Source organism: Apium graveolens, chromosome 5, assembly GCF_009905375.1.
Source record: "Apium graveolens cultivar Ventura chromosome 5, ASM990537v1, whole genome shotgun sequence".
NCBI lineage: Eukaryota > Viridiplantae > Streptophyta > Magnoliopsida > Apiales > Apiaceae > Apium > Apium graveolens.
The window spans coordinates 938,826-963,490 of record NC_133651.1 but is presented as its reverse complement, the minus strand read 5'-3'; the positions used below and the strand labels follow the sequence as shown (position 1 = coordinate 963,490).

General features: G+C 35.2%; 3 protein-coding genes and 2 pseudogenes across 3 annotated transcripts; 4 read left to right on the top strand and 1 right to left on the bottom strand.

Annotated features, from left to right (window-relative positions):
- Nucleotides 1-2,429: 2,429 nt before the first annotated feature.
- On the top strand, nucleotides 2,430-9,186 carry LOC141661827 (SNF1-related protein kinase catalytic subunit alpha KIN10-like). Its single transcript, XM_074468831.1, has 11 exons — nucleotides 2,430-2,518; nucleotides 3,743-3,941; nucleotides 4,921-5,105; nucleotides 5,252-5,434; nucleotides 5,938-6,069; nucleotides 6,651-6,836; nucleotides 7,270-7,359; nucleotides 7,456-7,539; nucleotides 7,748-7,882; nucleotides 7,966-8,208; nucleotides 8,631-9,186. Exons 2-11 carry the CDS (start codon nucleotides 3,752-3,754, stop codon nucleotides 8,742-8,744), a joined length of 1,542 nt encoding a protein of 513 aa, XP_074324932.1. The 5' UTR covers nucleotides 2,430-2,518; nucleotides 3,743-3,751; the 3' UTR covers nucleotides 8,745-9,186.
- Nucleotides 9,187-9,311: 125 nt separating this feature from the next.
- On the bottom strand, nucleotides 9,312-10,796 carry LOC141661569 (ethylene-responsive transcription factor ERN1-like; annotated as a pseudogene).
- Nucleotides 10,797-13,949: 3,153 nt separating this feature from the next.
- Nucleotides 13,950-15,824, top strand: LOC141724963 (uncharacterized). The gene is made up of 4 exons (XM_074527291.1): nucleotides 13,950-14,225; nucleotides 14,310-14,415; nucleotides 14,822-15,315; nucleotides 15,690-15,824. The coding sequence occupies exons 1-4, from the start codon at nucleotides 13,950-13,952 to the stop codon at nucleotides 15,822-15,824; spliced, it is 1,011 nt and encodes a 336-aa protein (XP_074383392.1).
- Nucleotides 15,825-16,856: 1,032 nt separating this feature from the next.
- LOC141661937 (vesicle transport v-SNARE 13-like) lies at nucleotides 16,857-20,044 on the top strand (annotated as a pseudogene).
- Nucleotides 20,045-20,846: 802 nt separating this feature from the next.
- On the top strand, nucleotides 20,847-21,851 carry LOC141724956 (uncharacterized). Its single transcript, XM_074527279.1, has one exon. The coding sequence runs from the start codon at nucleotides 20,847-20,849 to the stop codon at nucleotides 21,849-21,851; it is 1,005 nt and encodes a 334-aa protein (XP_074383380.1).
- The last annotated feature ends 2,814 nt before the right edge of the window (nucleotides 21,852-24,665 follow it).

Sequence of the window (24,665 nt, the reverse complement as noted above, 5' to 3'; positions counted from 1 at the left end):
AGAAGCGAGAGCGCAAAGGAGCCACCACTAACCCTAAGCAATCTCAGCCACCAATAATCATCACCACCAAACATTGTTCATCTTTTCCGACGAATACTGTTCATCGGATTCATCAGTTACTGTTCACGTTTCCGGCGAAGAACTGCCATCACATATCTTGTTTCCGGCTGCTAACCTCAAGTTTTGTAGTTCCCAAATTCCTCCGTCAACATCTTATATAGAATTTTTACTTAAAAAAAGAATACTAAATTTGGACAAAGAATATACCGCTGCCATCATTTTGTTTATGACGCCACTAAAACTGTGTGAGATAATATGTTGAACTGGAAACTTCAGATCTTCTACAGGTGGTAGTTGTTTGAAGAAAGCCGCTGACAGAAGCATCACTTTTCCCTTTCCTTCTTCTGTTGCGTACAATTTTCAAGAGCTTACCGCCAGATTTTTTGGGATGGCGAGGGATGATACTCTGAGACCTGTAATTTCTATGTAATGTTGAAGAGCAAGTAGCCATAGTGATCGCTTGATTTCTGATATGTAGATCAAACAACTATATTTGGCGGTTCCTGGTAAACTTTGTAAATTCACAAAGAAGATCCAAAGATGAACTGAGAGTATACAATGCAAATGAAACTACACCATATTATCTTTGCATTGACTGAAGAGGCATCATAAAGCAGTGATCGCTCTAAATTATGGAAATATTATGACAATACCCCGGGTTTCACAATTAATACTGTCAATTAGGAGGTTACCATGCTTGTAAGGCATGCATATGAAACATATATCCAGATTCTGGAGCCATCTTCAAGATGTAAAAAATGGCAAATTAGCCTTGCTGTAGTAGCTATACAGCTAAGTAGCAAGCGCCAAGCAGGATAAATAATAAGGCTTGCACAATGACCATACATGACAGTTACTTGACTGAGCATGTACACTATAACTTTCAACTGCTCGAACCGATAGCGGCATTAGAGGAACATGTTATGATAACTTACTAAGGATTAATTGGTTCACTAGCCTTGTCTACCATTCCAATATAATCCAAGAGAACTAGAACTTAACCGGCTCATCCAAGAGAAGGCAACTTATGCACAGGCCAACAGAGAAGCAGGGAACTTCTATACTGAGCAATTACAGTTTAACACCAGTATAGTCAAAAGCTCAAAGTGCAGCCTAAATTTATACTCCTACCTTAAAATCCTATAGGAATTCTAGCAAATAAATCAAACAACACTTAGGCTATGTTACTCGGACTCGGCTAGAAGTGTCCGACATGAATACGTGTCCAAGTATCGGACTCGCCTATATCTTGAAAAAGATACATGATTTTGGCCTAAAATAAGTGTCCAGGTCCAAGTGTCAATGTCCGATATAGAGTGTCCGGCACGGGTATTCAAAGGTAAAATGAAGAGTTCGAGTAACATAGCACTTAGGCATGTTTATGTTATGTGACAAAAAAACATGTAATGCTGTACAAATTCTCCAACATCTCTCTGCAACTATGTAATAAAATGAACAAGAACGAGAATAAAAATCGTGGGAGAGAGAGATTGAGAGTAAATCAAAAAAATAAAATGCAAATTTAAAACCCTTTCTCTTCTCCTCTCTTTTCATTAATACTCCCTCCGTCCCGATTTATCTGTTTGATTTTTTATCGTCAAATTGACTCAATTTTGATAAAAAATTTCATATAATTTATAATTAAAAATAATTATAAAAAATATATAATTAGAAAGCACATGTAATCTATTTTAATATGTATTTTTCAGTTTTTTAAAATAATAGAAAATTGATGTTTAATTTACGGTTAAAGTTGGTCAATTTAACGGTAAAAAATCAAATATGACAAATAAATTGATACGGAAGGAATATTATATAGAATAGAGAATGTGGAAGATGACAGGTGCATCTCTTTTTTAATATTACACTTTTGTGCTTGACTACAAGACCAATGTAAGTACGAGAAATTAAGAAGGCTAGAAAAATTTAGTTTTTATACTTAATTATAAATATTATTATTAATATGATATTATTTTATTATATATTAATTATGAATATTGTGAACTATTTATTCAAATTAAGAAAATTTTGAGAAATTTATAAAAACATATTTACTTGATTTGAGAGCCGCCATTTCACCGCTTTGATATTATTGATTGATTGATGATTGATAAGAGTATTGATGATAGATTGATGCTTATATAATATGAATTGATGATTGATTTTTATTATATTTAAAAAGTGCAACAATTCTTTTTATTTAGGTAGGCTAAAACTTAAAATGCATCCCAATTGGCAATTGCCAACATAAAATATAGAAACTTTTAGATATTAAAATCATTATTTTTTAAAATATTCTAAATTTCCAAATAATTTTAAAAAGTATATAAATATAAAAATAAAAGTTTATTTTTCCCCTCACTATAAATTCATTCATTTTTCCCCTAAATCTCTTCTCTCTTTTCTCTCTTCTTCTTCTTCTTCTTCTTCTTCTGCGATTTCACTTAACCTAATCCAGGTAGACATACATGTTTTCTCGATTCATCTACACACATACGCACTTAATTTGCCTCCAATTGCATGTATTTTCGTGTAATCTAGTTCGTATTTAATAGCATTTGTTCGTTAATTTGATTTGTTTATTTTTTAATCTCGTGTTTTTAGTGCTTGTTTAGTGTTGTAATATGTAGCTTTGTGTTGTTTTAATTGAATTGGAGATAGATGTTGTGGATCTCTGGTGGCTAGGGTTAGTCTAGGGTTTTTCGTGTATTTTTTTATTACAATTTGGATTTTAGTTTGTTAGTTTTAGTTCATACTGTAGGTTTTGAATACTGGATTGGAAGCGTAATTGTGTTTTCCGATCTGTATGTGTTTGTTTGCTTCTGAATTTTAAGTTTATGTATTCGTGGTGGTGGTGGTCTGCTCCGTATTGTATGGATTTGAGTAACTGTTGGTTTAGTCTTGGGTAAAACAGTAGTTCCGATAGTAAATTGGTGACTTATTTAGTCGGAAGTTGTGAGCGTTTTATTAGCCTAAAACAAGATTTCTTCCAGTGTCGGTAGGTTAATGTGCTAGGCTATACTTGAACAGCATTCATTGAAATTCTACCGATGTTAAGTCGGTTAATAGTGCTTGATGACATATGCATTATAGTACATTCTTAATGTTCGCATTGCTATCTGCAGCACTGTTTATATTGTGAAACATAAGTAAGTTGCATTTCGGATTTAGCTTCGCTCTTGTTTTTTTCTTATGATTGCCTTTAGATGGTCAGATCAGGGATGCCGATTATGATTGTAACAAAGTTAGCTTATTAATGCTGATAAATAGTTATAAGATATTCTTAAACAGGATGAATGAGGATATCGATAAGAACAGAAGTTCTAAAGTTGATAGTTAGTTAGTTACTGTCAATATTGACATTTATAGGTTAATTTGTAGTTTTGCATAGCATAATCATGATTTGAGTATTTGAAACTTGTATTTTGTTAAATGTAAAATTCAAGGCTAGGCATTGATTTGAACTGTGTAATGGCCTTTATGATACGTGGATGCTAGTCTTAATCAAGGTGGCTTTATTTACCTTATCTTACAAAAGCAATAACATATTTCAGAATTTGTGTGAATAATTGCCCTACTTTAGTTCATCTTTATAAAGTTACAAAATCATATGCATGTGTGTTCACTTTTTTGTGTCTATTACTGTTAAGCATCTGTTATAATTCATGAACTAATTTTCCAGGCTAAGAGAATGGATGGCTCAGGTGGACAGGGTGTTAGTACTGTGGATATGTTCTTGAGGAATTACAAGCTTGGAAAAACTCTTGGGATTGGTTCGTTTGGTAAGGTCAAAATTGCAGAACATGCATTGACCGGGCACAAAGTTGCTATCAAGATTCTTAATCGTCGAAAGATTAAGAACATGGAGATGGAAGAAAAGGGTGAGTCTTATATACTTACTAGAACGCCTGGCACCCACCCCAAAAAAAAGAAACAAATGAAGAAAATTTACATTTTGTTTATCTTGTCTGCACATTGGATAGACAAGCGAGAATTCGTAATGCGTTCCCTGATTTTATGAAAATATTTACTAGAAAGATTTTGCTAGCCACTGGTCTCGCACATATGCTTATATCTAGAGATGGTTTCGTTTACCTATAGTGCAATTTGTTACGAGGTGCTTTACTGTTATATGATATTCTTCCTAGCCTTATTCAAATTATCTAAGGTTATTTTTGTTTTAGAACATTGTAAAAAACCATCAGAGGCATCTATTTGAAATATCCAAGAGTTCTTATTTTTTTTGCTGTAAAGAATCTGATAACTTACCAATATAATAGCATAAACAACTTAACTTCTTTAAGTTAATACGAATGGTTATGCTGTTAGAGAACGTCTTTTATGTCTAGAAAGCTTACTGAGATGTTGGGCATAATTAAGAAAGGTATAGCGGTCAAAAGCAAATGAACGATAGGCAATATTGAATTAGCTGAAGAGATTACAGTAGCCCAAGGACTTCTCACTTGCAGAAGAAAGGAGATTATCTGAAGGATCGCAGGTCATAAAGAGAAATATATCAACCATCAAGTATTTAAGTTAAGAAATGTGTGGAGTTTACCTGACTTGTATACATGAATCAAAACTTTAATAATTTAACTTGATGCTCACTTGGGCTTCTAAATAATCTAAATATGCTAAACAGTTTTAACCATAAGTGCCAGTCAAAACTAATTTCTCAATGTGGTACTGCTCTACTCTGCATTGTTCAACTTTAAAAAAAAAAAATTGAAATATCTTTACTTGTGTACCCTGTCACACAAATCGATGAAAAATTTCAATAGACTATGTTGTTGCATGATGAGAAACAAATAACATGGACCCCATATTGACATTGGGTTTGGGCGTGGTTTGTTTTTGCAGTTAGAAGAGAAATTAAAATTCTAAGATTGTTTATGCATCCCCACATTATCCGTCTTTATGAAGTTATAGAGACACCAACAGATATATATGTTGTAATGGAATACGTGAAGTCTGGTGAACTTTTTGACTACATTGTGGAGAAGGGTAGACTGCAGGAGGACGAAGCTCGTAACTTTTTCCAACAGGTACAAATGTACTTTTACTGTCATCGAGATATTCCTTAGTAATTCTTCGATTTTTTGACATGAATGGCCTGTATCATCTTCTTACTATGTATGCATATTTTATATGAATACATTGAAGTCACATGTTGAAAATACTTTGCAAGCAGATAATATCTGGTGTGGAGTACTGCCATAGGAATATGGTTGTCCACAGAGATCTTAAGCCTGAGAACCTTCTTTTGGATTCAAAATGTAATGTCAAGATTGCTGATTTTGGTTTGAGCAATGTAATGCGTGATGGTCATTTTCTAAAGACAAGTTGCGGAAGTCCAAATTATGCTGCCCCTGAGGTATGGATTGTAGTTTTTTCACCAATAATTTGTTATTAGAAGACATATTGGTCACTCTATTTATCCTGTATTGTGCATCAAGTCCGCATCATGCACTTTACCATGTATTGGTTAATGAAATTACTATATGTAATTAGTAAATTCCAACCAATTCTAGTTTTGTAATGATATAAGAGTCAGTAAGCCGCATCAAGAGCAATAGGGTATGTGACTTTGTGGAATGATTTTTCATGCCGAATCAGAAATATATTTTGAATTTAGTACACTAGAGGAAGACATAAGAATATTTCGATTACTGCTGATACTGATAATCCACAATGTCAATAGTTTAAATTATGTTATGGACATAATGGAAGTTGTATTGGAGAGAGTGTTTGTAGTTGTATAGGTAAATAAGTAATAAGTAATAAGGTTACAGAATTTTCTTATTATGAACTATTTATGCTCCTACAATTTCTTTCAACGGATATTAACATTTGAAAGTTGTATATGGATCAATGTAGGTTATATCTGGAAAATTGTATGCTGGTCCTGAGGTTGATGTATGGAGTTGTGGCGTGATCTTGTATGCCCTCTTATGTGGCACCCTACCTTTTGACGATGAAAACATTCCTAACCTCTTTAAGAAAATTAAGGTACGTTTTGGTGTTGCCAATCATATTGCTGATGTACATTTTCAAATTTTCCTATCAATTCCTACTTGGTTAACATTGATTGTTTTTTCTAATTTATTAACATTAAATTTTATTTGTGCTTCTATTGCATGAGAGTGTTATATGTGCATTTCTCTTGAACTTATAATCTTTTAGATCTTTCCCTTCGGGGATTGAAGAGTAAATAATACTTCTTCTCAAAATACCAGGCATCATGCCCCTGTTTACCCTCCTAATTACAATTTCTCTTTCTGGTGATTTCAATGGTTATTAATTTATTATTATTTTTCAAAAAAAAATCCTTCTTATTAATTAATTAATTCTTGTGGCTATTTATGTAAAATTTTATCAATCTTTGTTTCGTTGTAGAGTTTTCACCATAGTATAACAGAGCAATATATGTGCTGTAAGGCCTGTAGTCCTGAACCAAATATCATTTTCTGATTCCAAATTAATGAGATTTACCAATTCTCTTATTTCTCAAACATTGTCCTATCAAGCTGGTCGTCGTTTAATGGTGATTGTAAATACTCTTAACTTGGAGTGTCACTATTTCTATCCAGGGTGGAATATATACCCTTCCCAGCCATTTATCTCCTGGTGCAAGAGACTTAATTCCAAGGATGCTGGTGGTCGATCCTATGAAGCGCATGACGATTCCTGAAATACGGACTCACCCATGGTTTCAAGCTCATCTCCCACGCTACTTGGCTGTGCCACCACCAGATACACTGAAGCAAGCCAAAAAGGTATTTGGATTCTTTATTGAGCTGAAGTACATTATTTTGATTAAAATGTGTGCTGAATGCTGAAGTGAGAGTCTAGCATTCTGAACTCTTCAAAGAATCATTGCTGATACGAGCTGTGGATTATTTGCCAATTGGTTACTAAATTTTTTTTATAGTTCTTTATTCTAACTTCTGACATGCTTAGGAGATACCTTTTTTTTCTCTTAAATTACCTTCTTTTTAAGTTTATATTATAACTAGGGAGAAATGGACTGTCTACTAATTCATTAAGAACTTTTAACCATTAAAGCCTTTAGCCTAATGCACAATGGTTACTGACTTACTCTATTAGTTTTACTTCATAAGTTCATATTTCTTTTTGTACCCAATTTTGTTGACACTCCGATATTCTTGGTTGCGGTGATGTGAATTTATTAATTAATTGTGTTTATAGATTGATGAAGAAATTCTTCTAGAAGTTCTGAAAATGGGATTTGACAAGAGCAGCCTTGTTGAGTCGCTACGTAATCGAGTTCAAAATGAGGTACCGGTTTACTGATTTTATATTTGGTAATCCGTATGATGTGAGTTCAACTTCATCATAGACTACCTGTTTACTGATTTTTTGCATTCACTCTAGGGTACTGTGGCGTACTATTTGCTATTAGACAATCGGTTTCGTACCTCCAGTGGCTATCTTGGAGCTGAATTCCAGGAGTCCACGGTTAGTTAATATTAGATTATTTTGGCCTTTTCTATTCCAAGTTTTTCTGTTTAAGTACATGATAAATAAGTTCTACATAATTGAAACTGATATTACTATAATTCCCAAGGAACATTTTATCTTTATTGTTCATTGCATTATTCTGCAATTTTACAAGATTTACTTGTTACAGGATCAATTATTAGAATTTTTTATTCTTATTGTACAGGATGCTTTTACCCGTGTAAATCCGGGTGAAACATCGCCAACTTTAGGGCAAAGAATTCCAGGATATATGGATTACCAAGGAACAGGTTCAAGACCACAGGTTCATGTTGACAGAAAATGGGCTCTTGGACTACAGGTAAAGCTGTTCTCGCTTGAATGTTATCTTCTAGCATATTAAGTTTGGATGGAAACTGATTATATACTTGAAATTTGTCAAAGTCCCGAGCTCATCCACGTGAGATAATGACGGAGGTTTTGAAAGCTCTCCAAGAACTGAATGTTAGCTGGAAAAAAATAGGGCACTACAACATGAAATGTAGGTGGATTCCTGGCATTGCTGGGCATCGTGAAGGGATGGTAAACAATTCTATGCAAAGTAATCATTACTTTGGGGATGAGACTACTATCATTGAGAGTGACGGTGCTGCAAGGTTGCCCAATGTGGTTAAATTTGAAGTGCAGGTAATTATTTTTTACTATTTTCATTTCTGATGCACTTTCAATATTGCCAATTGTGATCTGTCATTATCATATGCCCTAGCCATGTTTGTGTGTGGATCTCTGGTATTCTTATCCAGCCTTTAGTGTCCAATACATGTCTAAATTCTCCTTTCATATTCCTAGAAAATTAAGAATAAAATTAAGTTAATTAGCAATATACCAAAACTATGATTCAGTTTAAGTTTAGGATATGCAGTTGTTATGACCTTTTAATGCGTCCATGATATGTGTGGAACTGGGCCCTGAATGACTTTGTGATATAAGAGAACAGAAAGCGAACATGATATCTGTTGTTTTTAGTTCTACTTTGTGGTATTTGATTAAATAATTCCTGAACTGTCATCTATGTGCTACTGGATATCTTACAAGACCATTTTTTTCAGCTTTATAAAACTCGCGAGGACAAGTATCTGCTTGACCTACAGAGGGTCCAGGGACCACAATTTCTCTTCCTGGATCTTTGCGCTGCTTTTCTTGCTCAACTTCGAGTTCTCTAAACCTTTAGTCTGATGAAAAGGCCAGCTTAGACAGCAAATTGTTAGTGACATTTGCGAAGTAAAGCTTGAGCTGTATGTAACTAGTCTTCCACTCTGGTTGGGTCGTACATGTTACTATTGTTTTCGTTAAGTTTTATACTGTAGGCGGCTGTGTATGCCATTCGAACTGGGGTCATTTTTAACCGCATGCCAGGAGTTTGGGATTTTGACAGCCAATTATTCATTTCGTTATGGAATCTTATCATTACTAAATATCTTTTAACCCATATTACTCTATTGGGAAGTTAATGATATAGTAGAAAATTTGTTATATAAAGCAAGTTGATGTGTATGACCAATGTTCACCAACCTTTTGGTGCAACCTGTTAATTATGTAATTAAACACCAGAAGGTTCATATTCTGTAATAGCCAACTAGATATCAATTCATAGTGTTGTTCATATATCTGATGTTCATGCTTGATCATGAATTGTGCATCTTTCTAATTGTCAAAGTAGCTAATTTGAAATCTCACTAAGCCATGAAATCCTTTTTACTGTTGAAATATCAAAGGTTTTACATTCTCGAAAATCGGTGAATCAATGGAGATGAGTTCATTGATACGAAGGCTTGTCCATGGATTGGGGTTTAGATCGGATTTGACTAAATTCATATCAATGCTATGAAACTACCAAGGAGATTTATCAATAATTGACAAAGCATATAGGCTGAAGATCAAGAGAGCTCCACAGTGACAGTTCATTATCATTGCTATGAAATGAAGATTCTGTATATGTTGATGTCTCCAATCCTTCCTCCGGTTTCTTGACATTCTCTTCTTCAGCTTCCTTCTGATGTTGATTCTTGTTGCATGCATTTCGAAGTTTGCTCAGCTGATCAGATCCAGTTCTTTGGGCGGCATTAGCTGATCTAAGCTTAAACTTTAAGCACTCAGTTATCCCATTGAATGCATAGAGAGAAGCCGAGATCTTCCTTTCATATTTCATCCTTCTCATAGCCTCACTGATCATCGTCGGTTCACCCTCGCACACCATTTGCTCAGTAGGCAATGCTATCTCTTCAGTGATCTCAAAAGGGGAGCAGTAAGTCGATCCAAGTTCATCAACAAATTTGAAATCGGTGGAACATAGTTCAGTTCCTTCATCTTCTTCAGTATTGCCTTGAACATTCTCCTCGCCACTTGAGCACTGCACACCCGAGGACTGATCTGAGTGATAAACCCAATCATGGACCAACTCAAGGTCTCTCGACTCTCTCCCATTATCTGCACCGTTAAAGTTTTGATCTGTTACGTATGAGTCATAACTAGCAGTAGTGTATTCGAGAGTGTTTGTTTGTTCACAAACACTTGCAGTAGCATTGTTGATCAATTCGTCAGTTGGGGACATAATCTTCCATATCATTTAGAAAATCAGTGAATATGGTATCCGAAAAATCAGCCACCTCCTCTTCATATCCTTGCTGAACCTTCTCTTCACGGTTCACAGAGGCAGAAGAGATAGACGAGGAAGTTAAAGAGTTATTTCTGGCTTTGAGCCTGTGAAGAAGAACGTTTGAAATTTTTGCTGGAAGGGCAGGAGCTGAAGATGAGGTCTGTGAACAAGGCCAGAAGTTTGTCCTGGTATTAGCCCCGCGAAGCAAGCAAGCAGCTTCATCATAAGCTCTTGCTGCTTCCTCAGCAGTATCGTAAGTTCCCAACCACACTCTAATCTTCTGAATCGTATCCTTTATCTCAGCCACCCACCGTCCTGATGGCCTCTGTCTAACCCCAATGAACCGCTTCTTAGCACCCCGTGCTCCACCTAGGACCGCAGAAGCTACTGCTGCTTCCTTAACCATTTCATCCCAAGCTATGTTTGCTTCACCAGAGCTTACATCTTGGTCATTCACAGACTCTCCAGCCTTTCTCTTCCTACCCATTTTTCTCTCTTGTTCTCGACTTTCTGAACTCTGTTCCTTTACTTGTAATAAGTAGACTTGAAGATGTTATGGAGAATTTATAGTTGCAGAAGTGAAGATTCTGTCAACCAAGAAATGAGTGTTGAATAGGTCTCTACTGTTTGTTCACTTCTTCTCATTCCTTTTTAGTTGATAATTATAATGAAGTTACAGTAAACCACTTGTAAGCTTCTCTTTAATCTAATTTTTTTATAAAAATAATGTAATTTTGGTCAATCCAAAGAGTACAGTGCATTGCTAGCATCCATTTCTCTACTAAGTGAAGATCTTAATCATGACAGTACACTGCAGAGGCTTGATTATGCCGTTTTCTAAATTTTACAGCTTGTTCTTATGCTGCGTAAATCCAATACTTGATTCCAGACAGCGACGATTTGTACAGTTCCCTTTGTGTGTTTACGTGTGTCAGGAAACCAGCTATTCTAAAACCCTTTCCAGGATCTTATATTATTCTAATACTCCTTCATCGAACCTGAGTCTCATGCCAGTCTGAGTTGCTCTGATATCATGTCAAGGAACCAGTTACTCTAAAATCTCGAGGTATTAGAGAATGGTCCCTTTCCTAGATCTTATATTATTATAATATTATTCTTATATTGTAATCCAACAAAGGATACACCATGATGTCTGCAGGATGAAGCTGAAAGGCCTGAAAGCGACGCAGGCGACTCGTATACGATAGTATACGAAACAAGAGACAAATGGCCTCATTGCCTACAATATCTTCCATGTTTTTGTTATTTTACCAACTCTGTATTATAAATTGAACATGGTTGAAAGACAAGAGATGCCTTTATGCTTGTTCTTGATTGGTCTATGATGTTGCTAAGGTCGCCACATGGAGCTCTGCTGCTGCTGTACTGGCGCTACTTGTTACTAAATTATATGATTATGATTATGATTATAAGACAGGCGGCTTTATTTTATGAATTGTGTATATCTGATTAATCTCCATGACCAGATTAGCAAGGTCACTGGTCATTCTTTATTTGAGGTCTATCAGAAAGGACTCAAATGGCCGGTTCTAGTCGCATAGTATTTCAGTAATTTGTTCTTGCTGTTGACAAAGAATAGGAAGTTTTGCATAAAACTTATGTATACTCTTTTGTAGAGACTTAAACTGAAAGTTTGACTCAACTCGTTTAACTTTACTCGATAAGAAATCGAGTTCGAATTCTAAAAACAAATATATGTTTGATAAGTTTATCGAGTCTATCCGAATTGTACGAGAAAAATAACTAATTTTTAAAAATTTAACCAAAATAGCTGTTCCGAGAAAAGTGGTCATTTTTAGCGGATTGAATCCTCCGGTTACGTATCACAATTTGTATAAGATACTTAACTCATAGTTGGGTATTTCATATGTGATACTCCAATAGTTGAATATATCATATATAGTGAATACTCTAGTAAAAGTTAGATATCTTATCTGCTAAAATTGACCAATTTTTCTGAAAAAGATAATTTTCATTAATTTTATATAAAAATAAGCTAAATTTGTCCTTAACCCATTGTATGAGTGGTCAAATCATCCTCGAACTCGAAATTACTCGACTCGATGAAGTTCGTCCATAAAATAAAAATTATTTTCTTTTTACATAAATAATATTATTACATAAATAGTATATCAACTACTAATTGTCTTGTCTTCCATAAAATTAAACATGAACACCTCATTGATAGTGATCAATCAATTAATCGTGTCCAGTAAATACCGTCTAGAACAGTGTTTGGGGATGATATACTGTACGTAGCATTACCCTCATTCCAAAGAATGAAAAGGTTGTTTCCGTAAAAAACTCTCGGCTTGTGTGTGTACAGATATGTGTGTTCTAGATATAAATTGATACTAGTATATAACTCGTGCGATGCACGGTTGTTTTTATCATTATATATTGTAAATTCTAATTTAATATGTTGCTGACAGGATTCGAATCATGTACCTCTTAAAGAATACTAATTGATTTTTTATAATTTTAATATGTTGCTGCTAGGATTCGAACCTTATACCTCCTAAATAATACTCCCTCCATCCCATTTTACTTGTCAGGTTTGACTTGGACTAAGTCAAATTGACTAAATTTTGACCGAAGTTTGTTAATATTTTATAATTGAACAAAATAAAAAAATTACATCACTGGAAAGTAGATTTAATCTACTTTAATATATAACTTTTAGTTTTTTGAAATAATATAAGAGTAATGTATAATGTTTGGTCAAAAATTAGTCAATTTGACTTCTATGAAAAGAAATGTGACAAATAAAATGGGATGGAGGGAGTACTAATTTTAAGAATAAATTTAACGGTTCTTATCGATTTGATATGACGACTCTGGATTGAGTTATCAATGACCAACAACCACTAACAACCAAATTTTTAATGTTTCGTCTTTAATATAATAGTATGGATACAATAAAAGTACGTAAAAGTAAGTGGACAATATTTTGGCCCATGATTTTCTTTACATGAAACTTACCTATGTTGTAAGAACCAAAAACTCACACTCAATTGTCACATCCAATATTTAGCCACAATCTTTTCTCTTAATTACAATTAACACCAGACACAATAATTAAGAATTCGCGCAACCTTTATTTGGTTAAATCGTCCGGTATTATCGAATCAAATCAATGATTCACTTGTGACCTTATTATTATACTAATATATCCGATTTAAATATATTTAATTAGTTTATCTATTGGTTCCACTACGAAACCCGAACCCTCCCTATGAACATTCAAGTTATTAAAACCGAATAAATAATTAGGAATTAAACCATGCTCATGATATGCATACTGACAACTAGAATATGGAAAAGCCGTGTTGTATGAATAAGGAGTGATCAAGGTCGGTGTTTGAGAATAAGTTGGATCGTAAGACATAATATATCCATAAATTCTAATATTATTTGATACTAGCATATATTTGCATTTGCCGTATGGTTGTATGATTGCGTCCGAGAGCAGGAAAGCCAGGAACTCATCTCCTTGATAGTGAAAAAAACAGAATTAAAGTGAAAAATATTAAAATTTACTTTCAACTCAAATTCAACTTGACTCAGAAGTCAGAATGTATGTAAACAAATTGAACACGAACATCGAGTTTAGGTCTTTCGATACGCACTTATAGCTTTTGAAATCAATCACTATATGAAAAGAAAAACTCAATGATATAATGGAATCACGGGGCTTAAGATTGATATATCAAAAGCATATGATAGAATTGAGTGGACATTTATCCGAAATATGATGCAGCAGTTTGGTTTTCATCAGGTGTGGGTTGATAGACTGATGCATTATATTACTTCGGTTAAGTATAGTTTCATTCATAATGGGGTGGTGTTTGGTAATGTTATTCCGGAGCGTGGACTGCGACAAGCAGATCCTATTTCTCCGTATATTTATATCATGTGTGTAGAGGGCCTTAGTTCTATTTTACGAAGAAATGAACAAGCTGGGTTGATACATGGATGTCGTATTGCTAGGTGCCAACGATCTCACACTTATTATTTGCAGACGATTGTTACCTTTTTTTCGTGCAAACAAGACAGATAGGCTCAGAATATGAAGAGAATATTACATAGATATGTTATGATTTATGGGCAGCTTATTAACTATGATAAGTCTGCAGTTACGTTTTCGACAAATACAAAAGATGAGGATCGGGTTGAGGTGTGTAATGAATTGGAGGTGCAACGAAAGCTGGACCCAGGTAAGTATTTAGGATTGCCAATGAGGATTGGTGTAAATAAAACGAATGTCTTTGAATTCTTGGTGGAGAAGGTTGATAAATAATTGCAAGCTTGGAAGTTATAGAAAATCTCCAAGGTAGGTAAAATCACATTGCTCAAAATCGCTGCTCAATCTATTCGTAATTTTTGGATGAACCTACTATTGCTGCCTAGGGAGATTTGTACTAAGATTGAGAATAAAATGAATATGTATCGGTGGGGTGGAACAAGTGAGGATACATGGATTAGGTGGATAAAATGGGATACGTTGTGTGATGTCAAGGAGGTGGGAGGGTTAAGTTTCCGAAAATTGCATCAGTTCAATGTTGTTATGTTGGCAAAACAAGCTTGGCGTTTGATTAATAATGTTAATCCACTTGTGACAAGTCTGCTTAATTAAAGCTAGGTACTATGCAAATACTGAGTTTCTGGAAGCTAACTTGGGGGCGAATCCAAGCTTCATGTGGAGGAGTATTATGACATCACAGGAAATTGTTAAACAACACTGTAGAAGAAAGATTGGAGATGGTAGAAGTACTAGAGTGTGGCATATTCCCTGGTTACCAAGTAGTGAGAATGGGTGTCTTACAACTACACCTCATGCAGATATACGAGATATTGTGGTTCAAAATTTGATGGGGGCAGATCTTAGGTCATGGGATATGGATATTTTGAATGACCTGTTTAATGAACGTGACATAGATTTGATTGAGCAAATCCCTATACCTATTCATAGCAGACCTGATTCATGGTATTGGCTTTTAGATGATAAAGGGTTATTCACTGTCAAAAGTTGTTATATAAGCATTCGAGGGGAGCATTTAAATACTGAAGGTGGTTTTGTGAAGTTTTTGTGGAAACTAAAGTTTCCTGGGAAAATTGTAAGTTTTATTATGGAGAGCTTGTAAGAATGTCTTACCTACTGCTTCAGAGTTGATTAAGAAGCATGTAACTGTAAACTTGCTATGTCCCTGGTGCCACTTATACCGGGAAACTGCCAGTTCATACATTGTTTACCTGTGCATTTGCTAAGGAAAATGTGGTGTAAGGTGGGGTTGCAAGACATTATTCCTGTAAGGAAAGGGTCACAGTATTACATGTGATAGTTAAAGCTTTTCGAGGAAGATCTAGGGAGGGGTGTGTTGTTATAGCACTGTTTTACTGGAATATTTGGTTTCGACGGAACACCTGAGTATGGAGTAAGTAGTTCATGTCTGTGTTTGGGATACATTCTATGGCTCTACAAATGTTGCAGGACTTGAAGCGCAGTCAAGACTGTGTTGTAGATGATGAACAGAGAAGGCAATGGGTTACTATTAGACGTTGGTGTCGTCCACCAGAAGGATGGGTCAAAATCAACATAGATGCAGCATGTCGAGGGTCAATCTGAATTTATATGAATGGGTTGTGTTGTGAGGAATGATAGAGGTGAGTTTGTGCGTACCATGAGTGTGAAAGCTAGGGGAGGTATGCCACCACGGGAGGCTGAAGCGTGGAGCTTTACGGCGGCTCTCTTATGGATTAAAGAATGGAGAACGCATAGGTGTATTTTTGAGTTGGAGGCCAAGTCGGTGGTGGATGCTTTGCAGGGAGGTAAAGAAAATTCAAATTTTCACACCATAATTGAAGAGTTGAAGAAATTCTGAAACACTATCAAGAAGCGTTAGTTGTGTTTGAATATAAATATGCGAATCAAGTGGCTCATGTATTAGCACATGCCGTTTATTCTATGACGAATTACATTGGGTGGATAGACACTGCTCCCGATTTTTTACTTTGTAATCTTATTTCTGATGAATGATAATGTAAGTGCAATTTTTCAAAAAAAAAACTTGATTTAATCTAGCTTATCCATCCTTAATCCAATTTTTGAGGGCTCTGAACATCTTCAAAGATGCATCGTTTTCTATTTTTCGAACATAAGTAATCATCGTAACGAAATTATGTCTAACGTATTTTCACTTTTTAGCTGTTTTAATTAATATTTTTCTAACTTACATATTTTTGAATAATAATATAAATATTATATTTCTATTTTTAACTTTGTAGTGATGGTTTCCTACGTGGCTTTAACCGCTTTTTAACACGACAGCACGACGTCGTTCTAAAAATAAACACAGACAAGAGAATGTTCCTCTTTTATTCTTTCTTGCTGTAATCGCAATATTATTAGATCCCTAACCACCACCACTCTCATTAATCATCAACTTCCGGCGACTTTTCCGATCACTTTCAGGTACATTCCGATCACTCTGTTTTTCAATTTTTTCGTTACTTAATACTCAAATTAACGCCATTCATGTTGTAAACACGTCGCGCTCTAATCGAATCGTTTACTAGTATCAATTTTAGCTTAATCGCGGATTTTAACATTTAATTAATTAATTGCAGATTTTAATTGTTGAATTGAGGTGCATAATTCGAAGTAACTGAGAAGATGAGTGAAGTATTTGAAGGTTATGAACGTCAGTACTGTGAACTTTCAGATAATTTGTCGAAAAAAGTGTACTTCTGCTACTCTTGTAGATGGAGGTGAGCTGGAAAACTATTTAATTGAATTACAGGAAGCTCGATTGATTCGATATATTTGACACATGTGCTTTGATGCCTGTCTTACTGCAAAAATTGTCTATGCGTTGTCACTTTTTTTGTATGTGTTTATGTAATTTTTCGGGTTTTTTGTTTGCTTGTTTTAGTTTGAAATTGGTGTCGGGTGATTAGGTATGTATACTGAGGCATGTGTTTGATCATAAGGTTAATTACTTCCACATATGAAAAAATATTTAGGCACTAATAGAAGCTAGACTTGAAAATTACATGTCCACATGTTTATCGCAAAAGAGTTTACATCTCATTTGATGATTTTAATTATATAATTGCATTTTATTTGCTAAGACATTTGTTGCTGCACAATGCACTTTTTCCTAGATGATGATGCATGGTAGGGTTCTTCATGTAGATGTGTTTTTTTTTGTGTTTTTTGGAGATTCAGCTTTTTTATGTATATTCTTATTTTCCTATGCGAGATTCGCATTTTGAGTTGACAGTTTGCCTGATTATTGTTTGAGACATTGTATAAACCTGATATTTCATATACCAAAGTCATAATGACTTCTTATTTTCCTATGCGAGATTCGCATTTTCAGTTGACAGTTTGCCTGGTTATTGTTTGAGACACTGTATACACCTGATATTTCATATACCAAAGTCGTAATGACTTATGTGGTAACAGTGACTTCCCCTTACATTTGTTCTTATGCTTAGCTGTTTGATGATGTTAGTGGTCTTGTAATGCAAGTAATTTACTGGTTTTTTCCCTTGATAAATCAAATATGAATGAGAGGTTCAGCTTAACTGTTCAGTGGAACCCAATAATAATTCACTTGGAAAGAAGACCTTGTAACCTAGGAAATCTATAATTATAATGCTTGTTCATGTAGTTTATCTTAAGATACACTTAAAATAAAAACATGAACAAAAACCTTAGGTTACTTACTAGAGTATAGCAGGATTGACAAGCACTCCCCCTTATCGAGTTCTGTACAAGTTCATGGTCTGGAACTGTGTCGTTGACATGGACTCCTTTTAAAACAGTCAAAAAGCTGTTATATTATTTCTTAAAATTAATTTTAGGTGTCTGACTAGTAACTCTAAAGAGACCACTATGAAAGTATTATTATGAAATTCCCCAAACATTTTTTTTAATATTGGTAAGGTTGGTAGGGGGGGGGGTGTTTCAATTTACTGATATTTAAGATCTAAAGTTTGTTCAATTAACCTTGAACTAGGTGCTTTGTGTGTTTTAAAAAGGCAGGGTGGGGTGTGTGTGAGAGAGGGATTTGTCCATGTGGGCGCACAACGCACATGCCTGTGTGTGTGTGTGTAAGAGAGAGAGAGAGAGAGAGAGAGAAATTTGTGCGTGTGTATGTGTATCGCTATATGAACGCACACTTGCATCACTTTCCAATACTTTTGATTATTGAAATATCTCTTCCTTGAAACGTTGTCTCTTTTAATGCGTGCCTCTAATTTTTACCAGTATTTGGGACAGGTGTCCTGCAAACTTAATACATTTTTTTTCCTTTTTTACAGAACAAAAGAAACAAAAACTTTCTGAAGTGAAAGCAGGATTAGATGAAGCTGAATCATTGGTAAATGAGTTTTTTGGCCAAAATGGTATACTGGTTTTTGAGTTTTTCTATGTACAAGCAGTAACTAATACTTGTATTGGCTGATTGGATCTGCAGATCCGTAAGATGGATATGGAAGCAAGAAGTTTGCAGCCCAATGTGAAGGCTGTGCTTCTTGCGAAGTTGAGAGAATATAAATCTGATCTGAACAACTTGAAAAGTGAAGTCAAACGAATTTCATCAACCAACTTAAATGAGGCTGCAAGGGATGACTTGCTGGAGTCTGGCATGGCTGATGCACAAATGGTATGTACCAGTTTTATGCATATAAATTTTACTTGAGTGAATGCTATGGTCTTAGTTGTAGGGTCTGCCGGAGGGTTTTGGTAGTGATAGTATCACATAGGTGTGTGTGTGTGTAAATATCAGAATTTTGCTTATAAAAACATGTATCAGCTAGTCATCAGGGAAATGTATCTTCTGCTTGTACATAAAGTCTGGTGAAAACATGTTAAACAAAATTAAATTAACATATGGAGGATCAACTCTCATCTTATTTCGGAGAAGCTATTTATAATTCGTCAGTTATACTGAATTGTGTAGGTATCACAAGATCAAAGAGGGAGGTTGCTAATGTCGACTGAGAGACTCAATAAATCCAGTGACAGAGTCAGGGAAAGTAGACGGACAATGCTGGAAACAGAAGAACTTGGGGTTTCAATTCTCCATGATCTGCACCAACAGCGTCAATCACTTTTGCATGCCAATAACACGGTATTTGTTAATGACGATATGTTTGTGTATTAGTGGATATCTGCTATAGTATGTCTATGCTTTAATTTAAGCAGCATTTTTGCACAGAAATGGACGAGTCAGGTAACAAGTGATAGATAACAGGGGAAATTATATACTAGGATATGTAGGCTAAGACAAACGAAACTTACAGGATTGTTGAGTATATTATGCGACTCTTAACTACATTCAGAAGTAAGAAGTTAAAGTAAATTTCCCAGTTGAAGCATAAAAGGTGCAGGGAAATCATTGCACTTAGCGAATCCACACATTGGGCTCACATTATTGTGATCTAATGTTTTTATTTATCGTTACAGCTTCATGGAGTCGATGACAATATTAGTAAAAGCAAGAAAGTTCTAACAGCCATGTCAAAACGGATGAGCAGGAACAAGTATATCATTGGCTCCATAGTTGCTATACTTGTTTTGGCAATCGTCTTGATCCTGTACTTCAAATTGACAAATTAGGCTCTGAATATTTCGAGTTCGCTAGCACTCCTCTATGTATCAGTTGTGGCGGTTCTTAATTTTTCCAGATGTGCAAGTTTAACAATAAATTTGTTCATGAATGGAAGATGTTTGTGCGAATGTATTTGTTATTGACTTGTAAAAAATTAAAAAGAAATAGAGTGGCCTGCTGTGTGTAAAATTTCTCTTTTTCGAGATAATTCTGTTATATTTCTCAACTGTGTAGGATGACTGAAGTGTCTGTTTGCAACTTCTTTTTGTGATTATTATTTAATATTTGTTTCTTTAAATTTACTTTTGTGTTGTAATATAGTGATTGCCATGCATGTGGTCAATGAATCAAATAGTAGGGCTATGATTTATAGGAGTAGAATTTGTGTATGCATTTAATGTTCTTGGCTTCTTGCAAATTCACATTGGCTATAAATAGCCACACTCGGTAATGAAGAAAGATGCACCCGAGCTTTCTTTCTATGCTCAGCTTCTTACCTCCTTCTGTTAAATTTAGTAGCTCTCCGGTTGTTCTTTTATAGCTAGGATATTACAATACGTTATCAGCACGAAGCCCTGCCGGAACTGAGAAGGTATAATTTTATTTAAATGTACATATATATGAGTAGACGTGGTTACACCCTCTACTAATATTTTAACTACATATGGCCGGAGCACCGCCTATTTACGGTACCATATAATTTTGGGTAATACCGAAATATAGTGGGAACCTTGATTTATAAATTGCCTGCCTATCGGATAATAATTCTTTTGTGCCTAACTAACTTATGCAGGATTTTCCACTTAAATATATTATTGGTTGGAGATAACCTGTATACGCAGACGTCCGTATGGCGGGTGAAAATCCATTTGTCATTTTATATATAGATCTATTTATAATATCGATGATAATAATGATGTACACATTTATTATTGCTTACTTGTTAACGCACCAGATTCAGTAGGATTGTATGTAATATTTATATTGAAAATTTAAGTTAATAATTTTGGTGTTAAATTCAGATTAAAATGACAAATCTTACAAACTTGTCGTTCGTTGCATTGGACATTTCTGGGGAGAATTATCTATCGTGGGTACAAGATGTAAAGTTGCATTTGGGTTCAAAGAAATTAGGCAACACAATAAAGGCAGAAAACACATCCACAATTGAAGAAAATTTTACCTCTATTATTTTCTTTCGACACCACATGCATGAAGATCTAAAATCTGAGTACCTAGAAGTCGAGGATCCCTTTATTTTATGGGAAAATCTAAAGGATATGTTCGATCATCAGAAACTAGTTTATCTACCTGCAGCTGAAAATGATTGGGCTAATCTAAGGGTTCAAGATTTTAAGAGTGTTCGGGCATATAGCTCAGCACTATTCAAAATAAGTTCTAGGCTCATTATGTGTGGTGAGATTGTTACTGAGAAAAGAAAGATCGACAAAACATTATCCACTTTTCATCCCAATAATATCAACTTAGCCGAGATGTACAGGGAGCGCAAGTTTACCAAGTTTGGGGATCTCCTTTCAACCCTCCTTGTTGCCGAGCAGAATCATGAATTGGTGATTAAGAATCATCAATCCCGTCCAACGGGATCTGCCCCTTTACCAGAAGTAAATAACACGACATTCCAGCAGAATGTACGTGGAAAAGGGCATAGAGGTGGACGAGGCCATGGTCGCTACCGTGGACGAGGCCGTGGTCGTGGGCATTTTCGTCCTTATTATAGCTTTGGTCACCAGAAGTGGCAACCTGAAACACAGAGCAAAAGAAAGGCACCACAAGGAGGGAAAACTAACAATTTATGTCACAAGTGTGGAATGGAAGGGCATTGGTCACGTAATTGTTATATCCCACAACATCTTGTTGATTTATATCAGTCATCTAAAAGATCAAAAGGGAAAATGGTGGAAACCAATTTCGCCAACAACTTAGATGATTCTCTTATAATATCAACCGGGGGAATAAGCGTTAATGGTCCTAATGAGACTAACGAAACTCCCATGTGGGAGGCTGAGGATTAGTTTTCATAAAATTATTAGTAACCGGAGGAATGAGCATTAATGGTCCGAATTACTATAGTTACTAGTGCGTACTGTGTGCTTTATTTTATCTATGTAATGTGTTATGTTCTTATCAAATAAATCATGTTTCTTAATTATATACAGAATGGATTCTGAAGATATATGCATTGCTGATTGTGGTACAACTCATACGATTCTACAAAATAAAAAATACTTTACCCATATAACCAAAACTGAAGCTCAAGTTGGAACGATTTCTGGCGTATCTAATATAATTGAAGGTTTTGGAAAAGCTAGTTTCGTCTTACCTAATGGTACACACATACATATTCCAAATGCATTATTTTCTAGTAAGTCCACTAGAAATCTTCTTAGTTTTAAGGATATCAGATTTAACAATTTTCACATCGAAACCACTTCTGAAGCTGGTAAAGAATATCTCCTTATTACTTCTGCTAATTCTAGCAACAAAAAAATCTTAGAAAAGTTTCAGTCACTTTCCTCAGGATTATATATGATGAAAATCAGAACCATTGAGTCACACAATGTCATTGCTTCCAAACTCATAGATCCAAAATCATTTACCCTTTGGCATGAAAGATTAGGTAATCCTGGAGTCTCTATGATGCGTCGTATTATAGAGAATTCTACCGGACATCCTCTTAGAGATCTTAAAGTTCTTTCTAAAAATGACCTTCCATGTTCGGCATGTTCTTTAGGAAAATTGATTACTCGGCCATCTCCTACTAAAGTTAAGCTTGAAAGTCCAAGTTTTCTAGAAAGGATACAGGGCGACATATGTGGACCGATCCACCCATCATCTGGTCCATTTAGGTACTTCATGGTACTAATAGATGCCTCAACTAGATGGTCTCATGTTTGTCTTCTCTCAACTCGTAATGATGCTTTTGCAAAATTACTTGCCCAGATAATCAAGTTGCGAGCTCAATTCCCAGACCATTGTATTAAGTCAATTCGTTTAGATAATGCCGGTGAGTTCACATCTGCAACCTTTGTTGACTATTGCATGTCTGTAGGAATTTCAGTTGAGCACCCAGTTCCTCATGTACATACACAAAATGGGTTAGCCGAGTCCTTTATCAAAAGACTTCAACTTATTGCAAGACCGTTGTTATTGAAAGCCAAATTACCTACATCTATTTGGGGTCATGCAATACTTCATGCTGCTAATCTTATAAGGATTAGACCAACTGCCTATAATCAACATTCTCCACTACAGATGGTACTTGGTCAAATCCCTAATATTTCTCATTTCAAAATCTTCGGAAGTGCTGTATATGTACCGATTGCTCCACCACAGAGATCAAAGATGGGAGCTCAAAGAAGAATAGGTATCTATGTTGGTTTTGATTCAACATCTATAATTAGATATCTTGAACCACTAACTGGAAACTTATTTACTGCACGATACGCAGATTGTCATTTTGACGAATCTTTGTTTCCTCCCTTAGGGGGAGATAAACATGTGAATAAGATTAATCCTGACATAACATGGAATGCATCGGGGTTACATTTTCTAGATCCACGTACCGGTAAATGCGAACTTGAAGTTAAAAGAATCATACATATGCAAAATATCGCAAACCAAATGCCTGACGCATTTAACGATTCTAGAAATGTAATTAAATCTCATATACCTGCAGTAAATACTCCAGCTAGAGTAGATATACCAATTCAAAAATCAAGTACAAATGAATTGGTTACAGATTCAAAGCCACGCCTGAAGCGTGGTAGACCGGTCGGTGCGAAAGATGTTGCACCAAGAAAAAGAAAGACAAAGAAAATTGCCCCTGAAGTGGCACATGCTCCAGAAGAAGCAAATACCCCCGAAGTGGTATTATCTCCTGAAGAGATTCCCGTCCCTGAAGATTCGGGATTAAACAATCATGAAATTTCAATAAATTATGTGCATGATATGAAATTATGGGATCGAAGTAAAGCCATAATCGATGATGTATTTGTGTATTCAGCGACATTGGATGTCGACATAAATTCTGATCCTGAACCACAAAGTGTGGATGAATGCCGTCAAAGAAAAGACTGGCTAAAATGGAAAGACGCAATTCAAACAGAATTAAATTCATTGCGCAAAAGAGAAGTATTTGGACCTGTTGTCCAAACACCAATCGGTGTGAACCCTGTTGGGAATAAATGGGTATTCATAAGAAAAAGAAATGAAAAGAATGAAATTGTGAGATATAAAGCCCGACTTGTAGCACAAGGGTTTTCTCAAAGGCCTGGCATTGATTATCATGAGACATACTCGCCAGTAATGGATGGAATTACTTTTCGTTTTATATTAGGTATGGCATCTAAAGAAAAATTAGAAACACGTCTTATGGACGTTGTTACTGCATACCTATATGGATCACTCGATAGTGATATTTTTATGAAAATCCCAGAAGGATTAAAAATGGATGAGTTCAAGAAACCTCGTCATATATACTCCATTAAACTTCAACGATCATTGTATGGATTGAAACAATCTGGTCGTATGTGGTATAACAGACTTAGTCGTTATTTACAAAAGAATGGGTATATTAGTAATCAAATTTGTCCATGTGTTTTTATCAAAAAATCACAATTTGGTTTTGTGATTATTGCTGTATATGTGGATGATTTAAACCTTGTAGGAACAGCTACAGAGGTTGATGAAGCTGTCATATATCTAAAGACAGAGTTTGAAATGAAAGATCTTGGGAAGACAAAATATTGTCTTGGTATACAAGTCGAGCACTTGTCATCAGGAATTTTCCTCCACCAATCTACATATACAGAAAAGGTTTTGAGCAG